This window comes from Vidua chalybeata, chromosome 13, assembly GCF_026979565.1.
Source record: "Vidua chalybeata isolate OUT-0048 chromosome 13, bVidCha1 merged haplotype, whole genome shotgun sequence".
In the NCBI taxonomy this organism is placed as follows: Eukaryota; Metazoa; Chordata; class Aves; order Passeriformes; family Viduidae; genus Vidua; species Vidua chalybeata.
Window position 1 is genome coordinate 7,609,053 of NC_071542.1, and position 25,617 is coordinate 7,634,669.

The 25,617-nt window shown below is 40.0% G+C and overlaps 1 protein-coding gene across 1 annotated transcript in view; it reads left to right on the forward strand.

The window, feature by feature from the left end:
- Nucleotides 1–16,950, forward strand: part of RFX7 (regulatory factor X7) — a 49,599-nt gene extending 32,649 nt beyond the window's left edge. The window contains exons 5-9 of the mRNA XM_053954675.1: nt 3,307–3,423; nt 5,176–5,260; nt 5,932–6,139; nt 8,435–8,730; nt 9,629–16,950. Of these exons, the coding sequence (XP_053810650.1) occupies nt 3,307–3,423; nt 5,176–5,260; nt 5,932–6,139; nt 8,435–8,730; nt 9,629–12,940 (4,018 nt within the window). The 3' untranslated portion in view covers nt 12,941–16,950. The remainder of the gene's footprint in view (nt 1–3,306; nt 3,424–5,175; nt 5,261–5,931; nt 6,140–8,434; nt 8,731–9,628) is intronic.
- Nucleotides 16,951–25,617: the final 8,667 nt, after the last annotated feature.

Below are 25,617 nucleotides of genomic sequence, written 5' to 3' on the forward strand. Positions count from 1 at the left end.
AGTAGGTTTAGTATACAATGTCTGGTGAACACATAAAGGACACAAGGTACATACTAATCTTGTTGGGTAGTGCTTATCCAGGGTTTTTATATAATATTCTCTGATAGGAATAGGATGGGACCTGTTGTGTTGCAAAGTCTAGTCCCATGTCATAAGCAACTACCCATATAATTCCTTTGAAAGACAGTCAAACTCCACTTAAAGCACTTTTTTCTCACCTCTGCTGCTGCTCCTGGGAGTCTGACCTGCAATTTCATTTCTTTACTGGTTTTGAGACATCTGGTTTCCATCCTACCTGATTATAGGGATGCATTTATGTGCCAGCATTATTCATCAGCCTAATGAGAGCCTACGTCTTTCTGAGGCTCTTGACTCTAACCCATTTTTGGAGACAAGTTGTTTTGGGGATTGGATAAACCAAGAATTCTATTTTGTTTCATTTGATAGGTTCTTTATCATTTGCTATTCATGCTGATTTTTTCTGCTCAGGAAGCTGTGTAAGCTGGGCTGTATAGCCTCTCTTCATCAGCTTTTTGGTTAATTTTTTTGGTGTGTTTAAATTCAGGTGAGCTGCCAGTGTATTTTATGTTTGGAGTACATTCAATTCGAAGATCTTACCCAAAAAAAAAAAAAAGGCACCTTTTCTGCTTATCATGTAGGGGAGCTCTGTACAAAGGAACAAAGAACCGCGTGTCCGTTGTCATTCCTGTCTCTGCCTAGGCCTTCCCTCCCCCAGTCTGTTTCCCACCCACCCTTCAAAGAGCAAAACAGCTCCTGGGCTCAGCGATGTGCCAAGAGTGCAAGTAGCAGAGAGAAGAGCTTCAGGGAAGACACTCCTGGTATGTCCTGTCAAGTCAATGAGAGACTGCAGATGGACATGGAGGGTTCTGGGCCAAGCCAGGAGGGGGAGGGGCCGTGTAGGATGATCTGTCTGAAGACTGAAATTCCATGATAATACTGATAGCTCAGAATCTACAGGCTTGCAGGAGCTTCCACTGGGGATATGAGGAGACCATTTAGACTGTATGTTTTTGCTGCTAGCAAGTGATTGTCTTACAGCAAATGTGCTAGACTTGAGGAATGGTAACTTTATTCCCTTTTAATTTATTTATTTTCTCTTAAGGGGGAAATAATTTTAACTTTGAAGTTAATTGTAGGTCCCTAATCCTGGTGTTTTGCTAGCTTGTTTTTTTTTTAACTTTATTTTGCTGACATTGTTGAGTTTCAATCAAAGATACTACTGCCTATGGCAGAGAAATTCAGAGAGTTCTCCTTTGAATGGTATTTGAGATTTAAAGTTTTGTAATCAGCATTGGTAAGCAGCAAAGGCCCTCCATTCAGGAATTTTTCAGACTAGAGTTTGAATCCATGGAAGCCTGGCGAGATGCAAGGGACAAAAAACACACAGAGATCTATTTATTAAACACAGAGCAATGTCTGATTCCTATGAGGGTACAGTGAGGCAGCAGAGAATTCCTTTGTAATAACTTCAAAGGGACATAGCTAGAAACCAGCTTCCGTGATTGACATACGTTGAAATGAAATGTGTTGGTATATAAATTGGATATAAAGCTTCTTGATGTTCTACATAGAAAGTAGACTGATGCCTGACTGTGTACCAGTTGTAGGCAATGTGTCGTGGTTTGGACAGAGTGGCCCTGGAAGTGGTGGGGAGGCTTTGCAGGGGAGTGTCAGCACCTAAGAGCATAAATGTTGCTGTTTGTCATAATCAAAATCATTAAATCTGTGGTTGTACTTTCCAAGTGGAGGATACCAACATACAACCAGGGTAAAAGCAGCAGATACTTGCTCTGTAGTAACTAATATTTTTACTGAGAAGGTAAAGGCAGTGGTGAAAGAAAATAAATCTCATAAACACATAAATCTCAAGAAATACATACAGCTTTCTACAGACTACAACTTGAAGAGAAGACATTTTGACTGGATGCAGATTGTTACTAAGTGATGCTGGGGGTGAAGCATCTGTTTCAGACTGCTGCTTTTTCTTTGCATCTGCCTGAGTTTCTGGGGTTGGTTTGTGTGTATGTACCTGATTAGGGCAGAGGCAACTGAGGGGTGTGAAGTCATTGTTTCTCTGCACTCTTGCTGATAACCACACTGATCATGTACAGTCACCTTTTCAGAGGCAGGTTGTTTTTGTGTATTGCTGATAGGACTTCTCACAGGAAAGGAGGTCGTTGCTATCTCCCCTTTCTACTCTCCCCTTTCTACTTCTCACGGGAAAGGAGGTCGTTGATGCTGTGGCTGTTGGAAATCTCACTGAGAAGGTTTTATACTGGTACATTTTAGGCCACAGCACATCAATGGCTGTGCAACAGTGCAAGGAGTTGCTGTCTTTGTGCAGCCTTAAGCACTTCCAAAGCAGGTCCTGGTTTTCTCCGTTGCTTTGTGTTTCTGATTTTCCAGAACATTCACCTTTTGCAGCAAAATCAACAATTCTTGTTCTCTGCCTCAAGAATATAATTTTTAAAATGTCTCATATGCTGAATCAGAATTCTTTTTGCTGCTTTTGAGAACTGAAGGCAGATAACATTTTACTAGAACAAGTAAAGATGGCAAAATAATGATGTTTTGTTTCTTTATTCCCCTGTATCATCAGGCTGTATATTGAGTTGCATGATGATCTTCAATTGCAGCAGCAGTTGGAATCTCTGTTAATTTAGGACTGTTAAATAGGGTTGTCTATAATCAAGCATCTCTCATAGTTCAGTAGAGCCACAGTGGTAGGAGGACTGTGTCCTCAGTATGTGCTTTTGTTACACCTACAAAGCTGATTCCCTGGGAAGGCATCTTTTAAGTTTAGTTCTGTTGAGGTCTACTAAATAAAAATTGTATATGCAAAATCTTTCTCTGGACACTGGCACATCTCTTACCTACTGCTTTTCAAATAGTCCTGCAAGCCCTACCACACTCAAACTGTGCTTCTGGCTAGAGCAGGGTCTCTGATTTATTATGTCCTGGAATATGTGAATCGAAACATATGCTTCAAACTGAGATGTGGAGTAAATCTCAACTGTGCTCTAGATAGTGCCACTGCTTGTTATGTCTTCACATGATTGTCTTTGAACTCGGTAGAGAACAAGGCAAAAACTATGATATTAATAGCTCTGTTTATACATTTTTAATGCATTCAATTCGTGGTGGATAGCTTCATTAATGTTAAATGTGGTTCTAAATATGGATGGGGATAAGTGTTTTCTTTTGAAAACCTTTGGAGTCTAGCATGTAGGCTGGCCTCTTGTATTAACGATGATGCCATTCACGCTTTCTTTCTCTTTGTTGCAGGAGCTATTGTGACAATCTTGGCTACCACCCATTAAGTGCTGCTGACTTTGGAAAGATCATGAAAAATGTCTTTCCAAATATGAAGGCCCGTCGTCTAGGCACAAGAGGCAAATCAAAATATCCTTTGTTAGAACGCTTCTCAGTAACTTGTTCTGCTCTTGCCTGGAGATCATCTGTCATTGTGGCTTAACTACTGGCTAAATGTAGAAGTAATGTTGACTAAAAAATGCCTACACTTTTCCAACGTTCTTTAAAAATTATTAGTTGCAGTAGTGTTAGGTTGCAAGATATAACTTTGGAAACAAGTACTTAAATTTAGGTTCTGACAGTTGTCACAGCAGCAAGGCATCAAAAAAGTATTATAATTTAGTGCAAAAGAGATATTGGAATAAAGGAACCAAAACTATTAGTGATTTTCAAACCAGTTTTTTCATCAGTCAGAATTTTTCTTTTCTGAGCTGAGAATTACACCTTCCCATGAGAGCCCTTAGAGGCCATGGTGACGTAATGTCCTACCTGCTGCATCCTGACGTGCTGGATAGGCAAAGCCCCTGCAGTAAGTGGGGGAGGGAGAGCATGGAAAGGCTAAAAGGCATCCAGGTGCTTGTATGCCCTAATAAAAAACCACCCAAAAGAAGTAACAGTAACGATATGAATGTGCTGTGGTACTGGCCTTTGCCAGGTCTCACTTGAAGCATGCACTTAGAAAATTAAATGCTAGCAGGCAGCCCAGAATTGCCTGTCTTCCACTGAGGGAAAAAGCCTTCCATGCTGTAGTAAATGGAGAAGTTATGTGTCAGTTAAACTGTTTCATAAAATACAGTGTTGGATTGTCTAGCAGTGAAATCTGAAACTTAGTACTCATGTTTGGATGGAGCTAGAGAAGTGTTAAGGAAGAACTTGTACAATGTAATTGTAGCTTGACCCAGGGGATCTCTTTAAGTTCTATTTCCAATGTTTCTAATTCAGAATGATCAAAATGTGACCTTGTGTCATACCTGCTGTAATTCCCAGGCTCCTTAGATTTCTTTTAGTGTAATTATGCTCCATCCAGGTTAATGCAAGCAGTTGCAAACTCCATGGCCTAGGAAAGAATACAGACATATTTACAGAATGTGAAAAATTAGTGATCCTGGAAAGGATTTGTGTGTCATGGAGAAAAGACAGCGTGTATCAAGTCCCAGATGATGCTGTAGAAAGGAAAAAAAAAAGGCTGATTTGATTTTTAGACCTATAAACAAGTGAGTACAAATAATAAAGGGAGCATATTTTGTGTACCAAAATGATGAGAAAAAGTCTGTCTTTATATTTTTACAGAAAAATTATCATGGATGAGGAAAGAGTGCCTCAAAATAGTGTGAAATTTTAGGAAGAAATGCACTCATCAGGCTTTTTATCTTGTCCTGGGAAACTTCAGTTTGAGGAAGTCCTTCAGGAGAAGGAAACAAAGTAGAACCTAAGTTTGAGAATGCATTTTTTAATAGTGATTGACTTTTTTCTTTTTTTTTTATTGATTGTCCCAACTTGTTTTAGAAAGCGAGTTTAGTCAAAATTTATGTTACTGATTTGAATATTGAGTAGCTAATTGAAGCTGCCTGGAATGGTTTGGTGCTTGTTCTAAGTCTTCAAATGAAATTAATCATACCCAGCATCTCTGCATGGATTGAGAAACCCAATGACCTGGCCAAGAATGCAGCCATTGATAGACTTTTGATTCTGACTGACTGTGAGATCATGCTAATGACAGGAATTCTTAGTTCTGCGTTGAGTTTACTTTTGAAGCTTATGAGGGTTATCAGAGGAATTACTGCCCTTCTCTCCTATCCCCCAGCTAACAAGTAGACAATGTAGACCTTAATTGTTGTTCACATATTGCTACAGTGGACTGAGGAAGAAGGCTTTTGTGCACATGCCAACACTGCCCAACCTTGACTTTCATAAAACTGGAGATGGGGTATGATATATATTTGCTTATTTATATATTTTTCTGCAAGCTAGCATTTATTATGCTGTTTTTATGTTAGAATTTTTCAAAACGAAGTGAAGATCTTTGCAGCTCTTAAGATATTTCTTTATGACTCATATTCTGAATCAGCATTTAATGGTTTTTTTATGTAAAGTTCATGATGTATTGCAATACTCTTAAACTAATTTAGGAGCTGAGGTAGACGTCCAGAGTGTTCCTATCCACTGTATACATGTTTTAAACTCTGATTCTGTTTTACTTTTACTGTATTTTTTTTAAGTCAGTGCTAAGGAAGAGATACTCCAGTGAAAGAAGCAGTTCCTGGGTAGTAGTGACTACTGAGTTGACAAGACTCTGGATACAGGGGAAATCAATTGTTGGTGCTCCAAATATTAGGATTCTGTCTGTGATTTTCTTCCAGGAATGTCAATTCCATATAATGCCTTTGGGACTCAATCCGTAGATTATTGTTAAGACATTTAATTTTGAAAGATACTGGGTGTTGTGATCTCATTATCATAATTTCATGTAAAACTGTGATCATACTACTCCAACTTCTGATGTGATTCTGATAATAATTTGCTTTCTATTTTTGTTTTCATGCCTTAATGACCCTTATTAATTAAAGGAACCTTTCCTCCTTTGTTTGTTTGGTTTAGTTGGATGGAGCAGAGCCATCGGGGCAGCTGCAAAGTGCGGATGAGGAAGTCGTCTCTGCAGCCTGCCGCCTTGTTTGTGAATGGGCCCAGAAAGTGCTGAGCCAGCCTTTCGATACAGTCTTGGAATTGGCTCGTTTCCTTGTCAAAAGTCACTATATTGGTACCAAGTCAATGGCAGCTTTAACAGTAATGGCAGGGGCACCAGCAGGTAATGAGATAATGCTGAATGTTGAAATGGGGGATCTTCCCACGGAGAGTAGTAACAGCTTAGTTTGAGAAAGCACTTTTCTCTTCAGGGCAAACTTTAACACTGACTCTGAGCATTCAGCATTCATTTATGTGATTTTAGTCACATTGCTGAAAATTACTGTTCTTGATGGTCATCTGGGTAAAGATTTGAAAATCAGCACTGATCTCAGGTTTAGATGGTGATCCTCCCATTCCTCTGGTGAGGATCCTGGTCTTTTAAAGCACTTCAGGGCGTGTGACCTTCAGGGTGTGTGAGTAATCGTACTGAACCTACATACTTGGCTAGAGCAGGAGTTTGGTGCTACTACAGTGCTGGTTTGTAGATAGACTGCTGGTGTAGCTGTGTTTCTATCTCCTAACTTGCCCTAATTTGGAAACAATTTTCTGTCAAGAGCAAATTTTTTGTGTGGTTTGTTTCCTTCTGCAAGCTCGAAATCAGTCACTTAATTATTTAGTGTGTTTTGGTGACCACGGATAAAGTAAATTACAAAAATGAAGGATGAGAAGGGAAATGCAGGTGCACAACATGCCCCCAGACTTCCCTCTGAGAAGTTCTGACTAGGCCTATCAAGCAAAGCGGACTTGTCTTAAGATCAAGGCCAACCTCTTGAGACAGTTTTAAATGGACAGTGATGTTCAGGTGATCCCCTTCTGGATCATGTTCTTTTTCCTTCCAGCTCTCTGTCCTTTATTCCAACTTGGACCTGACAGGTGGCAGTGTTGGGTTTTGCTGCTTGTATGCTCCATCGTGACTTAATGCTTGGCTACACTGGTTCTGCTTTCCGTGCTGCTAGAAGGGACACTCAATGTATGGACAGCTCTTCAACTCCTGTAGCTTCTCCTCCTCACTTCATTCAAGAAAAGATGGTTTCCTTCAAGGAAAAGGGCAGTTACTTCCAGTGCATGCCTCTATGGCTTGGATGGCCATTTTAGAAGAGGTTCTTCCTAGGATGACAAAAATAATTCCATTCCTCTTGCAGGGAACTACAGTGTCTCTGTGCATTAACTGAGGAGGAAACAACTTTTACTCTCAAAGAAAAGTTTGAGGGTTTTTTCCTTAGCAATATTACTTGCCCATATAGAAGAACTGTGCACTAGTAATTGCAATATATTTGGGCATTTTGCTGCTCTGCAAAGAAGAAATTGTGGAAGTGGAGACATGATGTGACATTCAACCTCTCATGGTACATGCAGACTGCTGCTGAGAGAGTGGGCTCCCAGATCACAGTTCCTAAGCATGTGCTGGCCATCAAAACCAATTACTTGGGTTTAGTATTGTAAAATTAGTTTCAGTAAAACTAATAATGTAGTAAAATGGTGTTGATTAATTTGTAATTAGGAGTAGTTTTAAAACTCTGTAACCTCAAAGTGTAAATGAAACAGTGTTAAAGCATTTCTAAAGACGTAGTTCAGCAAGGTTATTTGGTCTCTAAAGAGCATGCTAATCCTCTTGACTGTTAATAAACAGAAGGTCATAAATGTGAGGTGATTTTGTAAGGGAAATTTAGTACTAGCTGCACAGAGGACACTAAGTCTGTTTTCTCCCTGAAAGCAGCACTTGCCTTCTTTGTAATCAGCAAAGTAATTTCTCCAGAAAAAATGTTCTCCCATTCTAATTTCCATTGTTTTTTGAACTTTTTCTTTTTTTTTTCTTTTTTTTTTTTCTGAACACTTTTCTCTTTTTGCTGTTTTCCCCCATTATCCCTGATCACACAGAGGTTTTGATCCATTCTGATATTAGATGCACTATATTTAATGCCTTGGCCATTAGATAATGTCATCTGCTCAAAGCTGCTCCTCTGTGACACAGACCCACAGCTTTCTGAAAACATTTTTCATTTAAAGCTGCCTTAGAACAGGTAACAAAACAAAACCACGGCAAGTGCAGGATTTTAAAGGCTCATCTGAAACGTGCCCGCCGCCCTCTGCTGCCAGTTCAGTGAAATGCACCGGGCTGAGATTGTGCTGACACACAAGTTGCCATTTCACATTATTAGAAACAAGAGGCCCATACAGAGTTTTTTAGCAGCTAATGCCCAGCTTGTCTAATAGACAGAGATTTTTCCACAAATGTGGGAATCAACTGAAGCTGAATAGATTTAAACATGAAGTGGATGGTAGCAACTCATGGAGGAAGTGTTCCCAGAATGGTTTTGGAGATGCCTGCCATATATTAATCTGTTAGATGTAGAAGTGTCACCACAGCAGACAGGGTATGTTTGGTTGTAATTTGTTCTCCTTCTTTTGTTTTCAGGAATAAAAGGGATCCCCCAGCCCTCAGCTTTTATACCTACTGCTGAAAGTAATTCTTTTCAACCACAAGTGAAAACTCTGCCATCTCCTGTTGATGCTAAGCAGCAGCTGCAGCGTAAGATCCAGAAGAAGCAGCAAGAACAGAAACTGCAGTCTCCTTTGCCAGGAGAGTCTCCAGTAAAGAAAACAGAAGGCGCTGCAACCAACGGTGTGACCAGTATATCTAATGGAAGTCCTGCCATTCTGTCCCCTCCACCTATTGGCATTGTTGTGGCTGCTGTCCCCAGCCCCATACCGGTAATGCTCTCCAGCAATTCTCTAGAGAATCCACCCTATGCAAAGGTTGTACATTGCCAGTAGCTAAGCAGTGGTGTCAGTGGATTAGAACAGTTTCCAGTCAAAGGCTTGGGTGTCTTGATGCTTTTCTGTCTGCATTGTGTTATAGCTCATTAGTTACAGGATTGATACAGAAGCACCAGAATTCTGATCATGTAACGTAGGCCAAGTTCATCTTTGAAGTCATTAAAGTGAGCCTGGACATGAAGTTTAACCAGATGAGAGAGCTGACACCAGTTGTGTGGGTCACTGAGGCCTTAATATGGAATCTAAATTGCCTTTCATTGGCCCAGTGCATTTAGTGACAGGTACAATTTTATTTTGAATGAATGTCTGTAGTACAGAACATTTTTGTCTTTCAGCCTTATAAAATTGGGCTAGGGAGCACAGGAAGGTTATTTGGTTTTAAGATGTTCACTGTGCTGTTCATTTTGATAGGTAAGCCAGTTTTTCTGCCTGATAGTGAGTTTGTATTTAACTCACTTTTGAAACCTTAACAATGAGCAGTATTTTGAACACATCCTCTCCTCTTTAGTCTTTGTATGTCTGTCTTTTTGTCCCAGGTGGTGAAGGATTGTATGAGAGTGACCCTTTTCTTTAGCAGAAGAGCAGACTAGTCCATTCAGTGCCTCATGCCTTAAAAATAGAAGGCATATGTCTGTCTACCAATCCTTAGGCAGAGAATAGAAGTTGTCTTGGACAAGTAGAAGAACTTATTTTGTTTCAAACTGACATTCACTACCTTTGGTGTATTGAGCTATGTTGTCTTTCACCTTTGAAATGCTTGGGGCTGAGATCACGTGTGGGCTTTGAGACCTCTCGCTTCATTACCACACCTTTTCTTTTTCTCTCTTTACAGGTGCCAAGAACCAGGCAGTTGGTGACATCTCCAAGTCCTATGGGATCGTCTGATAGCAAGGTCCTGCCGCTTAATGTTCAGGTGGTCACTCAGCACATGCAATCAGTCAAGCAGCCACCAAAGACTCCCCAGAACGTTCCCGCTAGCCCCGTGGGGGACCGCTCTGCCCGGCATCGCTACCAGCAGATTTTACCCAAGCCAGCAAGCACCAGTGCTCTCACCATCCGCTCTCCCACAACGGTGCTATTTACCAGTAGCCCAATCAAGACTGTTGTGCCAGCTCCACATGTGAATTCCTTAAATGTGGTAAAAATGACAGCAATATCTCTTGCCCCGAGCAGCAGTAGTGTGCCCGTCAAACAGACACCTTCAGTTAGCACTAGTGCAGGAGCAGTGGAAGAAGGGAGGACCGGTCCACAGATCAAAAATGGATCTGTTGTTTCACTTCAGTCTCCAGGATCCAAACCTAGCACTGCTGTAGCTACGCCTGCAGTTAAGATCAAAACGGAACCAGAAGCACTGCTGGATGAGAACTCTGCACAGGGTCAAGAGAGCTCTGACGTGTCTAAATCCATAAAGGCAACCCCTGACCTGCCTCCTGCACAGCTAATTAATTTTGAGGTTGCAGCCTTGAAGGTTTCAATGGATGATGTCATGGAGCTAAAGCCAGGTAAGGGCTGTGATCAGGAAGCTGAAGAAGCAGGGACCAAATATAAGACACAGTCTGATGAAATCACACCAGTTTCTTCAGCAGGCAATAATCAAAGCACTCTTAAGCTTACAGTTGCCAGTCAAAACTTGTCCAGCACCAGCATCAATTCACCTCCTACTGGTGAGTCTATGATTAAAGACAAAACATGCACTAAAAGTCCAAGAAAGCGACAACCTTCCACACTTCAGGATTCCCAGTTACCACCTGTAAAGAAACCACTAGTGGAGCAGTTTGCAACTGGTAATGCTGTGGAGAGTCAAAAAGCTAACAATGTTAAGAAGGCTCTGAAGGTTGGATCATTAGCTAACAGTGACAATACAGCAACACTTGCTCAAGTTCCCATCAAGGTACCCGTGACAGTACCTGTACCTCCTACAGCTGCTGCAAACTTAGCAACAGACCTTTCTTTGAGCACCAATTTAAATACCTGTGATCCTGCTTTAGAACAGCAGCTTGCATCAGCTTCATCTCCAGATATAAAAGTAAAATTGGAAGGAAACTTGTTTATCATAGAAAATGATTCAAAATCTGATGGCAGCTTCAACCCAAATACATGGCATCATATCACCAAAACCTCTGACTTTGCATCTGTGAATTGTGATCAGCAGCAAGATATCAGTGTTATGACTATTGCTGGGCACTCTGGCTCTAGTGACTTACAGGAATCCGCGTGGGAGCCGGTGCACTGCGAAGGTATACAGCAGGATGTGTACAGCCAGCAGTTACAGAGCCAGATCCAGGACTCCTTGGATCAAATACAAGCACAGTCTTCAAATCAGTTACCTCTGCAGTCTGAGCTGAAAGAGTTTGAGCATACAGTCCCTCAGTCAAATGAAAACTTCTTTTCATTTGATGACGACCTTACCCAGGACAGCATTGTGGAGGAGCTGGTGCTCATGGAGGAGCAAATGTCCATGAATAATTCCCATCCTTATAGTGGTTGTCTAGGAATGACACTTCAGAGTCAGGCTGCAGCTCAAGGAGCTCCCGTATCATCTCATCCAAGCAGCACGCACTTTTACCATTCGATCCATAACAACAGCACTCCAATTCACACCCCAACTCCCACTCCCACCCCAACTCCCACTCCCACCCCAACTCCAACACCCACCTCCGAAATGATTGCTGGGTCTCAGAACATGTCTCGAGAGAGCCCTTGTTCAAGGCTGGCTCAGACGACTCCCGTAGACAGTGCCCTAGGAAGCAGCCGGCACACGCCCATTGGCACACCCCATTCCAACTGCAGCAGCAGTGTCCCTCCAAGTCCTGTGGAATGCCGAAACCCATTTGCATTTACTCCCATCAGCTCTAGTATGGCTTACCACGATGCCAGCATCATATCAAGTAGCCCTGTGAAGCCAATGCAGCGGCCTATGGCTACCCATCCCGACAAAACCAAGCTCGAGTGGATGAATAACGGCTACAGTGGGGTTGGTAATTCCTCAGTTGCAAACCATGGCATCCTTACAAGCTACCAGGAGCTGGTGGAAGATCGCTTCAGGAAACCTCACGCTTTTGCAGTTCCCGGCCAGTCATACCAGTCTCAGCCACGCCACCACGACACTCACTTCGGTCGCGTGACTCCTGTTTCACCTGTGCAGCACCAGGCAGCCCCTGTCAGTAGCACTACCAAGCAGGAGGGCTTTGCTGTTCCTGCTCCTTTGGACAACAAAGGAACTGGTTCATCTCTCAACAACAGTCTGAGATGCCGGAGTGTGAGCCCTGCTGTCCATCGCCAGCGTAATCTCAGTGGGAGCACCGTTTACCCTGTGTCAAATATACCACGTTCTAATCTGACACCTTTTGGAAGTCCAGTGACTCCTGAAGTTCACAATGTATTTGCTAATATCCATGCAGACACCAGTGCCAATAACATAGCACAGAGAAGCCAGTCAGTCCCGTTGACTGTGATGATGCAGACGGCCTTCCCGTCTCTTCAGAAACAAACAAACACTAAAAAAATAACCAATGTGTTGTTAAACAAACTTGATTCTGATAGTGATGATGCAGTGAGAGGTTTGGGAATGAACAACATGCCCTCAAATTACACAGCCAGGATGAATCTCACTCAGATTTTGGAGACATCCACCACTTTTCCTAGTGCCAACCCACAAAGTATGATCAATTCCAGCACTTCAGTTTATGAATTCCAAACACCAAATTACCTCACAAAAAACAGCAGCACCGATCAGATCAGTTTTTCTTCTGGAGATAACCAAGCACAATCAGACATCGGAGAGCAGCAGTTAGATTTTAGCAGCACTGTAAAAGACCTTTTAGGGGAGGACAGTCTGCCGACAAACCAGCAGCTGGTGAATCAGGTGGCATCAGATCTCAATAACGTTGCATCTGTCTTTCCCAGCGACATCAGGTTGTCTTCCGAGCTCTCAGGCAGCATTAACGATCTGAACACTTTAGACACAAATCTACTGTTTGATCCAGGTCGTCAGCAGGGACAAGATGATGATGCTACACTGGAGGAATTAAAAAATGACCCCTTGTTTCAACAAATCTGCAATGAATCCATTAACTCAATGACTGGATCAGGTTTTGAGTGGATGGAGAGTAAGGATCATCCTGCTGTTGAAATGTTGGGTTAATCTTGTTTTATAATATGTATGTAGCACACTGTATCTAAAAGACAGACGTATTGTATTTGTCTTAATGGAAGTGCCTCCCGCAGCAGAAACACTTGCTATGTATTGTGGCATTTTTTAAAAAAAGTTTGCTGTACCTGTTGCTCATTCTTCAGTAAGGAAAAGGCAGTCTTACCAATTTTAAACAAATCTCTGAAGGTGATGGGCTATCAAAGAGCCAGTATTAAATTTTGAATTTTGGAGTGTTTCCCATTCAACATTTCTTGTTTTAGCAAATAAAGAAGTGGTTAATGGCAGCCAGTGATGACAGCTATGGTTGATGCTTTGGGAGGGTTTTAATTCAAGCTTGTTAGTAGGCTTTCCATAATTTGTATTGGTTGTTACTTCTTAGTAGGTGATCTTTACTGACCTTTGTCATCCAGGTTTGAAATGCAGGGTGCCTGCAGGTAGGTAAGGTGGTGGGGAGTGAGTACAAGTGGACCAGGTGACATGCAGATGCCTGATCATTGTGTAGCTGTCTGGAGCTCTGCTCGATGGTGAACTTCAGGAAATCTCTGTAGCACTGGTGCCATTGGCATCTCCAGTAAAACACAGAGATGGGAAAAGCTAACAGGAATGATCAAGGAAAAAGATGCACTAAATTTTTCTATTTAAGAGAAATAAATCTATGTAGTTATTTTATCCATAAATATTCATGACATACTTGATATTTTAGTTCTAATGTCAATGTTTTTATATTAGGTAAAATTAATGCAAAAATATTTTGAGCACTGAGATTTAATCTAGTCATAACCCCCTATTTTAAAGTGATAGGTACTGTGTATCAATGCTAGAGAAGGAACATGATATTTTCCTTTTTTTTTTTTTTTTAATAGGGAGCTGCTGGAGCTCATTAAAATACTGTTTCTAAAAGGTACTTTTTTTTTTTTAAAGTTTACTCTTTCCTAACCTAGTGGAGGGCATAGGAAGATGTCATATCTTCTCTACTTCAGTAGGTTGAGCCTTTCTGTCTTTCTTGCTCACCTTCTTTCAAACAAAAGATTATTAAAATATTAGAAAATGTGGTTAATCTAAAAATATTTCATATAGAGCCATAATACTGCCAGGCACTTTACAGATACACAGTAAGACACATGATCATTCTTTTGGTAAAACTTCTTTTAAAAGTACTTACTGTTTTAGAAGCCTGAATTCAGTTTTCAAAAGTGATTTGACAGGGTTGATCAATCTATTTTTTTTTAAAGGAAAAAAATGCTGCCCCTCTGGAAAATGAGAATTAGACTTCTGTCTCACTGGTTCACTCAAACCAAAAAGACCTTTTATTTTATCAGCATGGCATGCATAGATCTCTAATGGTCAAAAGAGAGAGGTATTTACCCAGCTATGGCCTTGATGCTAGAAAGAGGACTTGCAGATTTTTACAAAAGAAGTGGTGCACTGAGTATGCTACAATACTATCCCTTAAGCCTAGTATAAAATGGATTACTTTTCCTGTGACCTGACACAAAGCAGAAAATAGAGCAGGAAAAAATTTCTTCTTTTGCATTTCTTTGATGAGTGGTCATACATTTACAAAGGGGGAGGTTCAGTAAACCCCCCGTAGATTTCTCTAAGGGGAAGATGCTCAGATTTTTCATGTGATTTGTGTTTTTCTTTAAGTGACTTGGTGGTTTTCTGTTTCTTCAGTTTTTGTAAATGACTCGAGATCCCAGTACTGGTCAATTTTTTTGGCAGTGCTGATTCAACTTGAGCTGCTGCATTGGCACTGGAGGTGCTGGTATATCATGGCTTCTCTTGCCCTTCCCCCAGTTCATCACCAGTTTATGGCTTCTTCTGCAAGGACAAACAGGTGTGCCAAGTAACAGCACCTTATGGGGGCCTGGTTTCACTGTGCTTGCATCAGACATTTTGCCACTTCATCAGGAGTGAGCCTGGAGAGTTCTGATCCCTCCTTGAAGCACAACGATGTTGCGATAATGTGGTTTGCTTTAAGACCAAGTGACTTTTCCAAGGCGATGGGGAGGAGACTAAAAGCTGCATAGTAACCTTCTGCATGTTGTCCTGCCAGGTGTCCATCAGTGAGACTTGAACCATTTTTCTTGTAGACTAAAGTTGCTGAAGGCAAGGCTTGAATCCTGTACTTGCCCACGGCCTTTTGAGAGGGTGTGTTGAACATCTTCTCACCCTGGTAGGAGGATGGGTCTGAGAGACACTCAGCACCTTTTTGTTTCTGTTTCCTGACCATGTGTGAAGTGCCAGCACTACTGTGAATAGGTGAAACCTGCTTCGATGAAGGGGAGAGGATCCCTTCCATCTCAGCCTTGTGTGATTCTGTGACTCAGTGCAGCTGCGGGAGGAGCTGCCCGGGTGCTGCAGCAGCCCGTGTTCCATGGTGGGCTGGCCTCACCTCGGGTCGCAGACACTGACACTGAGGGGCACCTGGGGGAAGGAAGGTTTAGCCTAACTGCTAATTTTTTTAAGAAGATTTCTCACAAAAGCAAAAGTAGATTTAAAGTTGATGCATTCTAAATTATGCAGCCATCACCAAAGGTTTTTAAAAATGCATTTAAAATTCTCTTTAAATGCAAGCATTACATTGGGCCTAACATGTGACTTAATTAGCAGAAATATTCTCTAATCAGTGGGTTTAAAGTAAATATATGTTTAATTTTAAAACTATTAAATTTGATAAGAATTGTTTCAAGTAAAATCCAAGGCACAGGCACAGCTTTGTACATTGGTATGTATCATTTTAGAGATGTTTGTGTGTTGGTGTTACAATTAATGTTAGGTCCCTGTACTTAGTGCTAGTTAGTTCTTTATGATACATTGAGACAGAGCACTACTGCACACCAAAGTATGCAATACCCAAAGGAAAATTCTGTGATCCTAACAAATGGAAGCCTGTCTTTGTCAGATACTCCAAAACTTTGAATTTGAGACAGTTCTGACCCCTTGTTTACATTATTGGCTTCCTACTAACATAAGAAATAAATTATTTTGATAGCAGTTTTTGCTAAAGTATAAAAACTAGTGAATTTGTACCCTGTGTACAGTATTGCAGCAAACACTTTAAATTTGATTGCTTGGTTAGTCCAGCAAACTTTCTGGGTTCATATATTGCACTAAAATTCTGTTGAACCTGTGGCAGGCACATTCCTTAGGATAAATGCAACAAATACGGCCCACAGATTTAAAAAAAAAGGCAAAATGAAAAAAAAAAAACTTTTTAATGTGTTTCATTATTAAAAGGCAAAATGTCATTAAAAGTGACAGGTGAAATTGTCTTATGTAGCAATGTGCATTGATCTCAATGAGATATTTCTATTTTTGATTCTCTTACATGAGAATATTGCAGCAGGAAAAATTAAGTTTAGTTTGCTTCACCATGTTAATACATGATCACAAAACGTGCATGAGTGTTAATGACTTAATCTTGTACAGTACTAGATATATTCCTGTAACCACTTTTATTTTTTTTATTCTTTTGCTGTATTGAAGCTGGTTCAGTGTTAACCAGGTGAGCATAGTTATTCACAAGTTATTTACTTTTTTATGTTAACTAATTCAGCTTAGTTATTGTTGAATATGTTCCTTTCTTGGATTATTTTTTATTGTTCTGGTGTTGAAAAACATTTTTGCATCATTTTATCATGATAAGAATTCATGAAGTAAATAATTTGCAAATAATTGCAATAAGCACTGACTTCCGAACTGAAAAGAAGGAAAGCGTTTCTTGTGCAGTGCATCTGAGGATCATATAATAGTCTTGTACTATACTGTGCTTTATTTACTGCACCATAAGGAAAGAAAAATTCCTGTTCCACATTTTCATTTAGTGCAGGAAATCCAGTTTCTCCCCTCTTCCCCAGTGTTTTGTTGTCTGTTGTACTGCTGAAACTACAGTAGTTGAATATTGCAGTAGCATTTCAGTTATTTTTTTTATTGAAAGTGCTCAAAAATTGTTTTTTAAATGTTTTCAAAAACAATAAAAACATTTTGTATTAAAATTATTTCTTGAGTTTTTTTCTTTATATGGAATATGTGCTTTAGGGGTGGCCTAAAATACAGAACTTTGTGTGATGATAGATGACAGCTGCCCAGTTGAACCTTGCTGCAGTTGCTGAGCCCAGTAAAGCTGAGTGTGAAGGTGAATCTGCCTCGCTGGTGTGCCTTGGTCAGATTAGTCCAAGTGTTGGTTTCATGCCTGGGTGCTAGCTCTTGCTGTTGTGACATCCCATTGCTGGTGGTGCCTTCCACTGTATTATTGGTGCTTGTCTGGTTTTGCCTTCCCATATTTGTAAGGCACTCTTACAAGAGGGTGTTAGTGTGGCTTGAGTTGCTGACATAAAGGGAAAATGTGTGCTTTGATCTACGGAGTCCTGTGTTTGGATTGTAAAATTGCATGTAAACCCATCAGTGTACCTAGAACAGTCTGTGTGAACAGGATGGAAAGGCATTGCCACAGAGCAGGAATTGGCTACAAAAAAATGAGAGAGGATAAATATTCAGGTTTTCATGCCAAAGAGATAGCACTTGTTCAGACTTAGACTACATCCCAGACTATAGAGGTGCTGAGATGAGCTGGCAGGTGACAAGATTTGATGGTTGCACAAAATCACTTAGGCACATCAACAAAGAAAAAGAATTATCACAGAGACATAAGATAAGAGAAAGAGAATCAGAAAGATAAGAATTTTAACATATCATGGGAAGAAATACTATTAAAATACCTCACTGTATTCTAAACATGCTTTACAAAGAGTTCTCAATGAACAATTGACAGACACCCTTTATGTTCCGCTGTCATAAAAAATGCAAATTAAAAACTCCCAAGCTATGAGATGGAATATAATGTAGGAGATAATAAAAGGATACTTTAGAAATTGCTGATTCACCTGAAGTAATAATGGGTTTTAACTGGAATCTCTCAGCTGTAAATTTTAAAGAATTTGTCTTAATGGTTTATAAAAAGGATCAAAAGAACAAACAAATCTGTGAATGGAAATGTCATAACAGGAGAGATTTAAGAAGGTAGAAATCTTTGAACTGAAGTCTTGAGCTTTGTAGCTTTCAAATTATTAGATACTTATGTGCTTAATAAAGACATCCAGAGTAAGTCCTAAACAATTGCTTTGAAATATTTTTACATCTCCAGAAATCAAATCTGTATGTGTGAATGCAGCTGGTGTTCCAGTAAACAGAATTCCACCTCTGGGGTTAGGCATTGCTGTGTCAAATTAGGCAGTGGTTCATGTAGTCCATACAGTGTCTCTGGCAACTGATAGGTCTTTTCTAGAGCAGACCTGCTTTATTACGTGGTCACAGAATAAATGGCCTCTTTGGAAACTGTTCTAGGCTCAAGAGACAGAAGCTCCATCTGAAGCCAATCAGAGTTAACCAATGCTTGGATCTTGCTGCTCTCCTCCCTCTCTTAAAAATGGTACAAGTTAAGCTTGGATAAGGAGACAAAATTGAAGAAAAATACATAGTGAGGCTTACAAATTGGAGCAAAGCTGGGAAGTTATTCCAAACTTAAGGAAGGAGCAGGGCTCTGACTATGCTTAAGATGTTTCTGAGTTGGGATCCACAAAATAGTTAACAATTAACCTGAATGTGCCCAGGCCTGGGCTATGCTGTCCTTGTGCTCTGCTGTGTTTGTCCTCTGGCTGCAGGGAAACCTTGGCCAGGTAGCCATAACAGAGGAGCCTGCAGGCAGCTCCCACTCAGTGCTGCAATGATGCCACTTGTGTGTCCTTGCCTTTTATCTGAAAGTGCAGCTGGAAGTTCTCATGTGAACATCCTTTCTGCTTCACCTGTGAAGTAGTGAGCAGAGTTGTTTTCTGGTAGGAAAATCCTATAAAAACTCAAATGAGGTGGCCTTCTGTGGACAAGATGTGTGGGTGGATTGGAGGCCCATCCTGTGCTGCACAGCTGGGGGATCTGAAGGGATGTGAGACTGTATGTACTGTCCTCTCTTTGTAGTGCTCACTCCAGCAAATGGCATTTTAAGCATTACTTCGCAGGACCTGAGTGCCTTTGTTACTGTTTTTGTAACAAACCAACACCTAGTGCATAATTAACATTACCTGATGAAATTACAAATCTTTCCATTTCTTTTGCCTTTCCTAACCACATTGTTAAAAAAAGAGAAAGGGGTGAAATACAAACTCAGGAAAGCCAGATTAATTAAGTTGGAAGTGAACTGAAGGCATGGAAAAAAATTGTGTAGAAAGTATTTTGTGCTAAAAAGACAGCAGATTACAGTGTTTAAGTGCCCCAAATAAAAGACTATCTTGATATAATGCAGAATACATAACTAAATTATTATAGTTCATGATAGGTCATAACATTTCTGCCATGTGCTTTGGATATGTAGGAAATATCCTACTAGTGATGTAAATATTTGAAATATGTTGGGACATTTACATATCTATTCTCCAATGGCTTTGTCGTGCCTCCTCCTGAGTCTGTTCTTCCTGGGCCTGCCTACCCATTTTCTATATCTGGTAATACCTCAGTTCTGAAATCATTAAAAGACTCCATTTTTGTCCCTGTGGCTCATCTTTTCTCTGCTGTCAGCTTCCTTTTAAATAAACTCTTTTATATGGATTATGATAAGTTATGTATCATTGGAACTTTGCCTATCCACACTACCTAATTAGATGATGCCTATTAGAATAAAATTTTCAGTGGATCTCAAGCTGCTGGTTCAGGCAATGTTAGCAGTATGCTACTGATCCAAAGCATATGCTGCTGTTTGTGTAGGGGGGGTTTGAGTCAAATGTTAAAATTGTACTTGAAAAATTGGCCCAAAGACTGAAATGAGCCTCGGCAGTTTGTGAGCTTCATTTTAACCTACCTATGCATATAAGGGGCCACTTTTTGATGGAACTATTTTTAAAGTTGTGTATATATTATACCAAATAAGCTAAATGTGCTTTTAAAGCCTTCATATGTGGTGAAGGTAGGAAGAAGAAGATACGTAGGAAACTGAAAATACTTTTTTATTTCTTCAGGGGTTGATAGCCTTATGTTCACTTATTGACTTGTTAGTAGTGGATTTTTGTGATGACTAAACTGAACAGGGCATTACCTGACTGCTGCTGGAGCTGAGTCCATCTGCAGCCTCAGGTTTTTGAAGCACTGTGTGGAGGAGGTAGCTAGTGGGAATCAAGAGAAGCTGTGCCTGTAGCCTTCCTCAGGTAGCCAACCTATCTATAGCTTCAAATCAGTACTTCTCAACATACTTACTTTAGAGAGCTATTGGGCTCTCTTTTTGCAAATATTTTGTTTCTAGTATGGATGGGAAAACACAGCACTGTAACTTATCCTACATTATAAATTAACTGATAAGGACTTGGTCATCTCCTTTCCCTATCAAGAATACCCTTGAGTGTTCTATTTGCCTGCTCTGTATCAGTACTTCAAAAGGATACTTGTTCCATGGGCTATGATAATCATTTCCCAGAGGGATCATGCCCAAATCCTCCTTGCTCTGAGACAAAAAGAGGCATTTTGAAATGTGTTGTTTAAAAAGCTGTGTATAAGCAATGATTAATTCTGACTGGAAAAAAAAATCTCCTTGATTCTATTTCAATTTGCTTTGAAAAATTAAAACCATCTTTCCTGCTACATATGTAGAGATGAGAAGGATGATGAAGTGCCTGTGTCTAAGAGCGCCTGCTCAAAGGTTCTTGGTTCTTGCACCAATGGCATAACTAAAATCTGCTCTGACAAGGATTCATTGTGGACAGCAAAACTAACACAGGGGCCTAAAATGGCTGTCTCTGAAAAAGCAAAATAGCAGATCTCAGTGCTTACTAATAAGTAATTGCTGGAGGCCTGCTGCACGTAACTTTAAATTACTTCAGTGCTTTAGGAATTATCTGAGGTTAGCTTTTTATCAAAAACAGTATCTATATAATAATAGGATATTTGCATTTCCCTTTGCTTTTGGCAGAGGTAATACTCTAATCATTAATAAATATCTTTTTACAGCATGCACAAAGCCCTACATTCTTGTCAGTCAGCCTGGTTTTTAGGAGTACCTTCTTGTGGGATTACTTTCTATGCCAGACAGACCTGAAGATATGTGGACATTTCTTGGATGGTGTGCTATTAAGTGTAGTTTGGTATTATCGGTAATTAATTCCCAATGACAAAACTTTCAAGATCATTGGAAATCAATCAGTGGACCAATGATAACACATTGAAAATCTGTGTACTCAAAAGTATTTGAACATTAAAAATACCTCAGAAGTAATTCAAACCAACTAATAACAGCAATAATTTACTATTCCCATTTTCCTAATGAAATAAGAGAGAAACACTGTAAGAGGGAGCATCTTGTGTGAAACTGCGATATGGGAGGATGGGAGTGCATTAGTGATGCTGTCACACACCATATCAGAACACAGCTTCTCCTGGTCTTAGCAATGTTTTAGGCACTGGCAAAGAGCGTACAGCACATACTACTTCATACACATATAGAAGGTATTTAAAGAAGAAAAGCCCAAATATGAATCCCTGGAAAGTTCTTACTTCTCTAACATTGCGATGGGTTGAGCTGTTAGCAAAAATATCCACAAGCAGTGTGTTAAACATGGGATCACTGGTGGATAATTAATCTGGGAGCAGTTGACTGGAGCTCATCACTTCAGGGTTTCTGTTCTGGCAGCTCTCTTCCCCCTCAAGCTGAAAATAGAGAGAAAAAGATGACATCTGAGTGGTGGTGATTCAGACAAGTGTTTACCATTTCATTCAAATGCATATGCACAAAATGAGTATGACATTCCACCTCCACTATAGTTGCTCTTCCTACTATGCAGGTTTGCTCATCAATACAGAGATATTTCCAAAAGAAATTGCTTGTAAACTGTTATACAAATCACAAAAATTAGGAAAAACATTTTTTATATCTTTCTCTTCTACCCTGTGAGAGTTGGAGAGCTCAGCATCTTTCCTGGGAGGCAGGGAAGAAGGGAGCTGGCCCAGAGCTGGTGTTCGTGCCCGGGGAACACAGGCTCAAGCTTGGAGAGCAGTGTTAAATTTTGTCTGCAGGTTGCCCTGGAAAGGAGCTACTTGAGCAGAGAATTTCTGGTTCACATCTGGTCTGTCCCTGGGTGATGGTCACACCTCGCGCTGTCGTCCTGCAGGAGCAAGTAGAGCTGCAGGTCTTGAGGCTGCTGGAGGCAGTGGCTTGGTTTCAGGCAATGCAGAAAGCACATGTATCCAAACAAGGATATGTTGCTTTTAAGGGAAAGAAGAAAAGCTAAAGAAAACAGAACTTGTGACTTTGGAAAACTGAGAGTGAAAAGGAGAAGGAAGGGGCTGATGAAAACCTGCAAATGAGCTAAAAGCAGCCCAGTTGAAATGCAGTGCAGAGACCGCTGCCAGCCTGGAGTCACTACCAGACTGAAGTCCTTGCTTACAAAATATAAGCGTTCATGTTTGGATCAGTTTTGCATCTCGTTGTCATGGTGTTTGAAATCAGTATTAATTGCCAGGATCTAGCCTGCATTTAAGAGTAAAGCTATGAAGAGTGTTAAGTCTTGGGCTCTTAACTACATCTCTGCATTAGTCTCTTTACTGAGACATTGCCTTAATAGTAAAGAAATTGAGATTTTTAGGATATCAATAGGTGTTTACTTCTCTTAGTCATAGCAATGACTCATGACCAATATAAATTTTTTCTATTAATTCCCTGTTGTACACAATTTTCCCTTTACCTATCACTGTGACATTGTGAGTGGTTCATAACATTTTCTATTGTATGACTCAGTAGAACAAAAGACAATAGGACAAAAATCTGTTTCTGCCATTTGTTTTTTTTTGTCGTTGGGGTTTTGTTTGTTTTTTGGGGGTTGGTTTGGGGTTTTTTTGCCTTTTTTGTTTGTTTGTTTGTTGAGGTTTTTTTTTTTTTTGTTTTGTTTTGTTGCAGTTAAAATTACTTCTATTCCTTTGGTTTAAAGGAAGACCAGCAAAGATAATGTATCCAGTTTGATTTAAAATCCTCTGTAGCAAAAATGTATCCTACATTTAATAAGCTAAAACACACTTTGGTGTTACTTGAAGTCCTAGCTTTTATCACTTAACCATCACTATAGTTAACATATATTCTTAAATGAAAGGCTATTTTGATGATCCTTTGGAATTCTGAAACAAATCTCCTTTATCCACATAATTTCCTCCTTTAAAAGCAAACACTGCTTTGTTAGGATTTTTTTCAAAGTAATTCAGTATTATGGTGCATAGATTCTCTTTGGCCTAGGAAAAGCATTTATGATAAAGAAAGACACAAACCATACTATCATAAATGTATATAAAATTCAAATCACAAATTGGATCTATCAGGATGGATGCCTTCAGCATAGAGATGGATTTTTTTTTTAAACTTTGTACATTTTTGATCTTTCATGGGACTGAAGGTTAATTTAGATGGAAAGAGAAGTCAAATTTGTAATTTGTTACCAGATAAGAACTCACTATTGGGATGGACTCATGAGATAAAATATTAACAGATTTTTAATGGTATGGATATACAAAGTGTTCCATTGCACTTAGATGATCCAAATTCAGGTTATTCTCTGCAACTGAAAATCAATTATTTGCTTTCAGAAGAGCTCTCTTCCACTAATAGTTTGAATAGCATAACACCATAAAATATTAAATGCTGGAGATATATATCTAACGTAAGAACTGAATGTTTGTTAACAAACATATTGTGGTTTATGTTCCCCCATTTTTAAGTAAAAGAATAATTTGGGTGAAGTGATAGATATCTTGCTGGAATATTGGAGATAACTATTGATCCCACTGAAAATGCACATAGACCTTACCTTAATATGTGGATGCCTCCGGGTATCAAACCCAAAAACACAAGTTCTGTGTTTCAGACCTGTTCATAGCAGGTCATCTGCTTATGGATTTGGGCATTGACTAGCTAACGCCTATTCTGGACAATCAGTGGTCTTTCCACACAAAAAATGAGTCACTGCTGTGTTACTCTGCTACTTAAAAAAGGTAATATAACATAATAGAAAATGAGTATGTTAATGTCCTGTTGTAAACTTCAAAAGGGCATTATTTTAAATGTCAAAGTTATTGAAATGACATATTACTTAAAATTTAATGTTTGAGTTTTGACGTCCTACAGAAAAGCCCAATAAGTAATGCTCTAATAAAATATTCACAATAAGACCTTTATTAAACAGGACTTTGGGATGCTTCTTGTTATAGCCTTTACTGTACAGAAAAGCTGAGACTGAGACTGCAGAAAGGCAGGCAGAGTTCTGGCTAGTGACAGTAATATGTAGTAAGATATTTATAGGGAGAAATAAAAGAGTATATTTTATTAGACTACAATTCTGGAAAAAAAATAACAAAAAACCTCAGCTGTGAGCTTTTGGGGCTCTGATGCTTTTTCTTTGACTTGGTTGTACACTCTAGCAGAGTATGAGACAGCACTGCAAAACCCAGTGTTCGTGTTTGACAGCCACAAACCCACATGCTTTTTTCTAGCAAGCTGTAACAACAATTTACTAATCATCATTATACTCAATCCCAGAAAAATCTGGACCTGGAAGTCATGCCTGTTGTAACTTAGGCAGATTTTCCTTCCTTGTCTGTTACCCAGAAACTTCAGTTTGGACACACCTTTAAACTTGTGCTGGAAGACTGATGTAGGCAAAGCTGAGCCAAAGGAATTGGAAGCTTTGGGTGTCCAGAGGGTCTATTCAAAAACAGAAGAGGGCTGTTTATTTTGAAATATCCAAAAACTTTTCTGGGTCTTATTTTCCAAACTGTCTTGGTTGGACTTATAACAGACATTGTTTCCCCAAGTAAATCTACCAATTCATTTGAAGCCATTTGCTCAAATACAACTTTGTTTATATTCACTTGAATTTCCATAGCTAATACCCTACACTGATTTTGGGACATGTACAAACTGATGTTGATACTGAGACTGTGTTTCCTTGGAGCATCTGGTTAGCCTCTGGAAGGAGAACATGAGTGTGTGTGCGCTAATGGGCACAGGTTTGCCTGAGTCTTCCTGAGGAGGTGTTACCTGCATGTTCTGTGGTCTGCTTGGGGCACAGTCCAAAGAGCTGAGCATGGGTCTGTGTTTGTTTTGGAAAGGGGAGAGTTTCTCACCAGATGATAATGGCAGAAATAGGTCACCCAGGGCGTGAGGGGCCAGGTTGGATCAGTTGAAAGGTGATGAAAGACCCTGGTTCCTTGCCAGTACAGGTGCTGCTACATTTGTTTGTTGTTAGTGACCCGTGATTTTCAGCATGTTCATCCTAAGAGGGCGGTATGTTCTCTGTACTCCCAGACTGTGCAGTGCCTGGAGGAGTTTGGCCTAGGCTTGTAGAAAGGCTTATGGCTACAAAGCTCAGAATAAACCACTCTATTTACAGCTTTTTTAGCACAGCTCTTGCTGTTGTCCTCTGCCTGCTGGAAAGATGTGTGGTCAGGGGGGATTCCTGAGGGATTGATTCACAGGCTTGCATGGGGCATGGGGGGCAAACTGATTTTTTTTCTCAAGAAAAGTCTTGACAACATAATTGTTTTGATTTCAGACATAGCTTTTACAGTTTATTTTTTTCTGTTCTCTGGCATGCTCCTCTCTTGGATGTTATGTCAGATCATCTCCTCACACAGCTGGGACTTCCTTC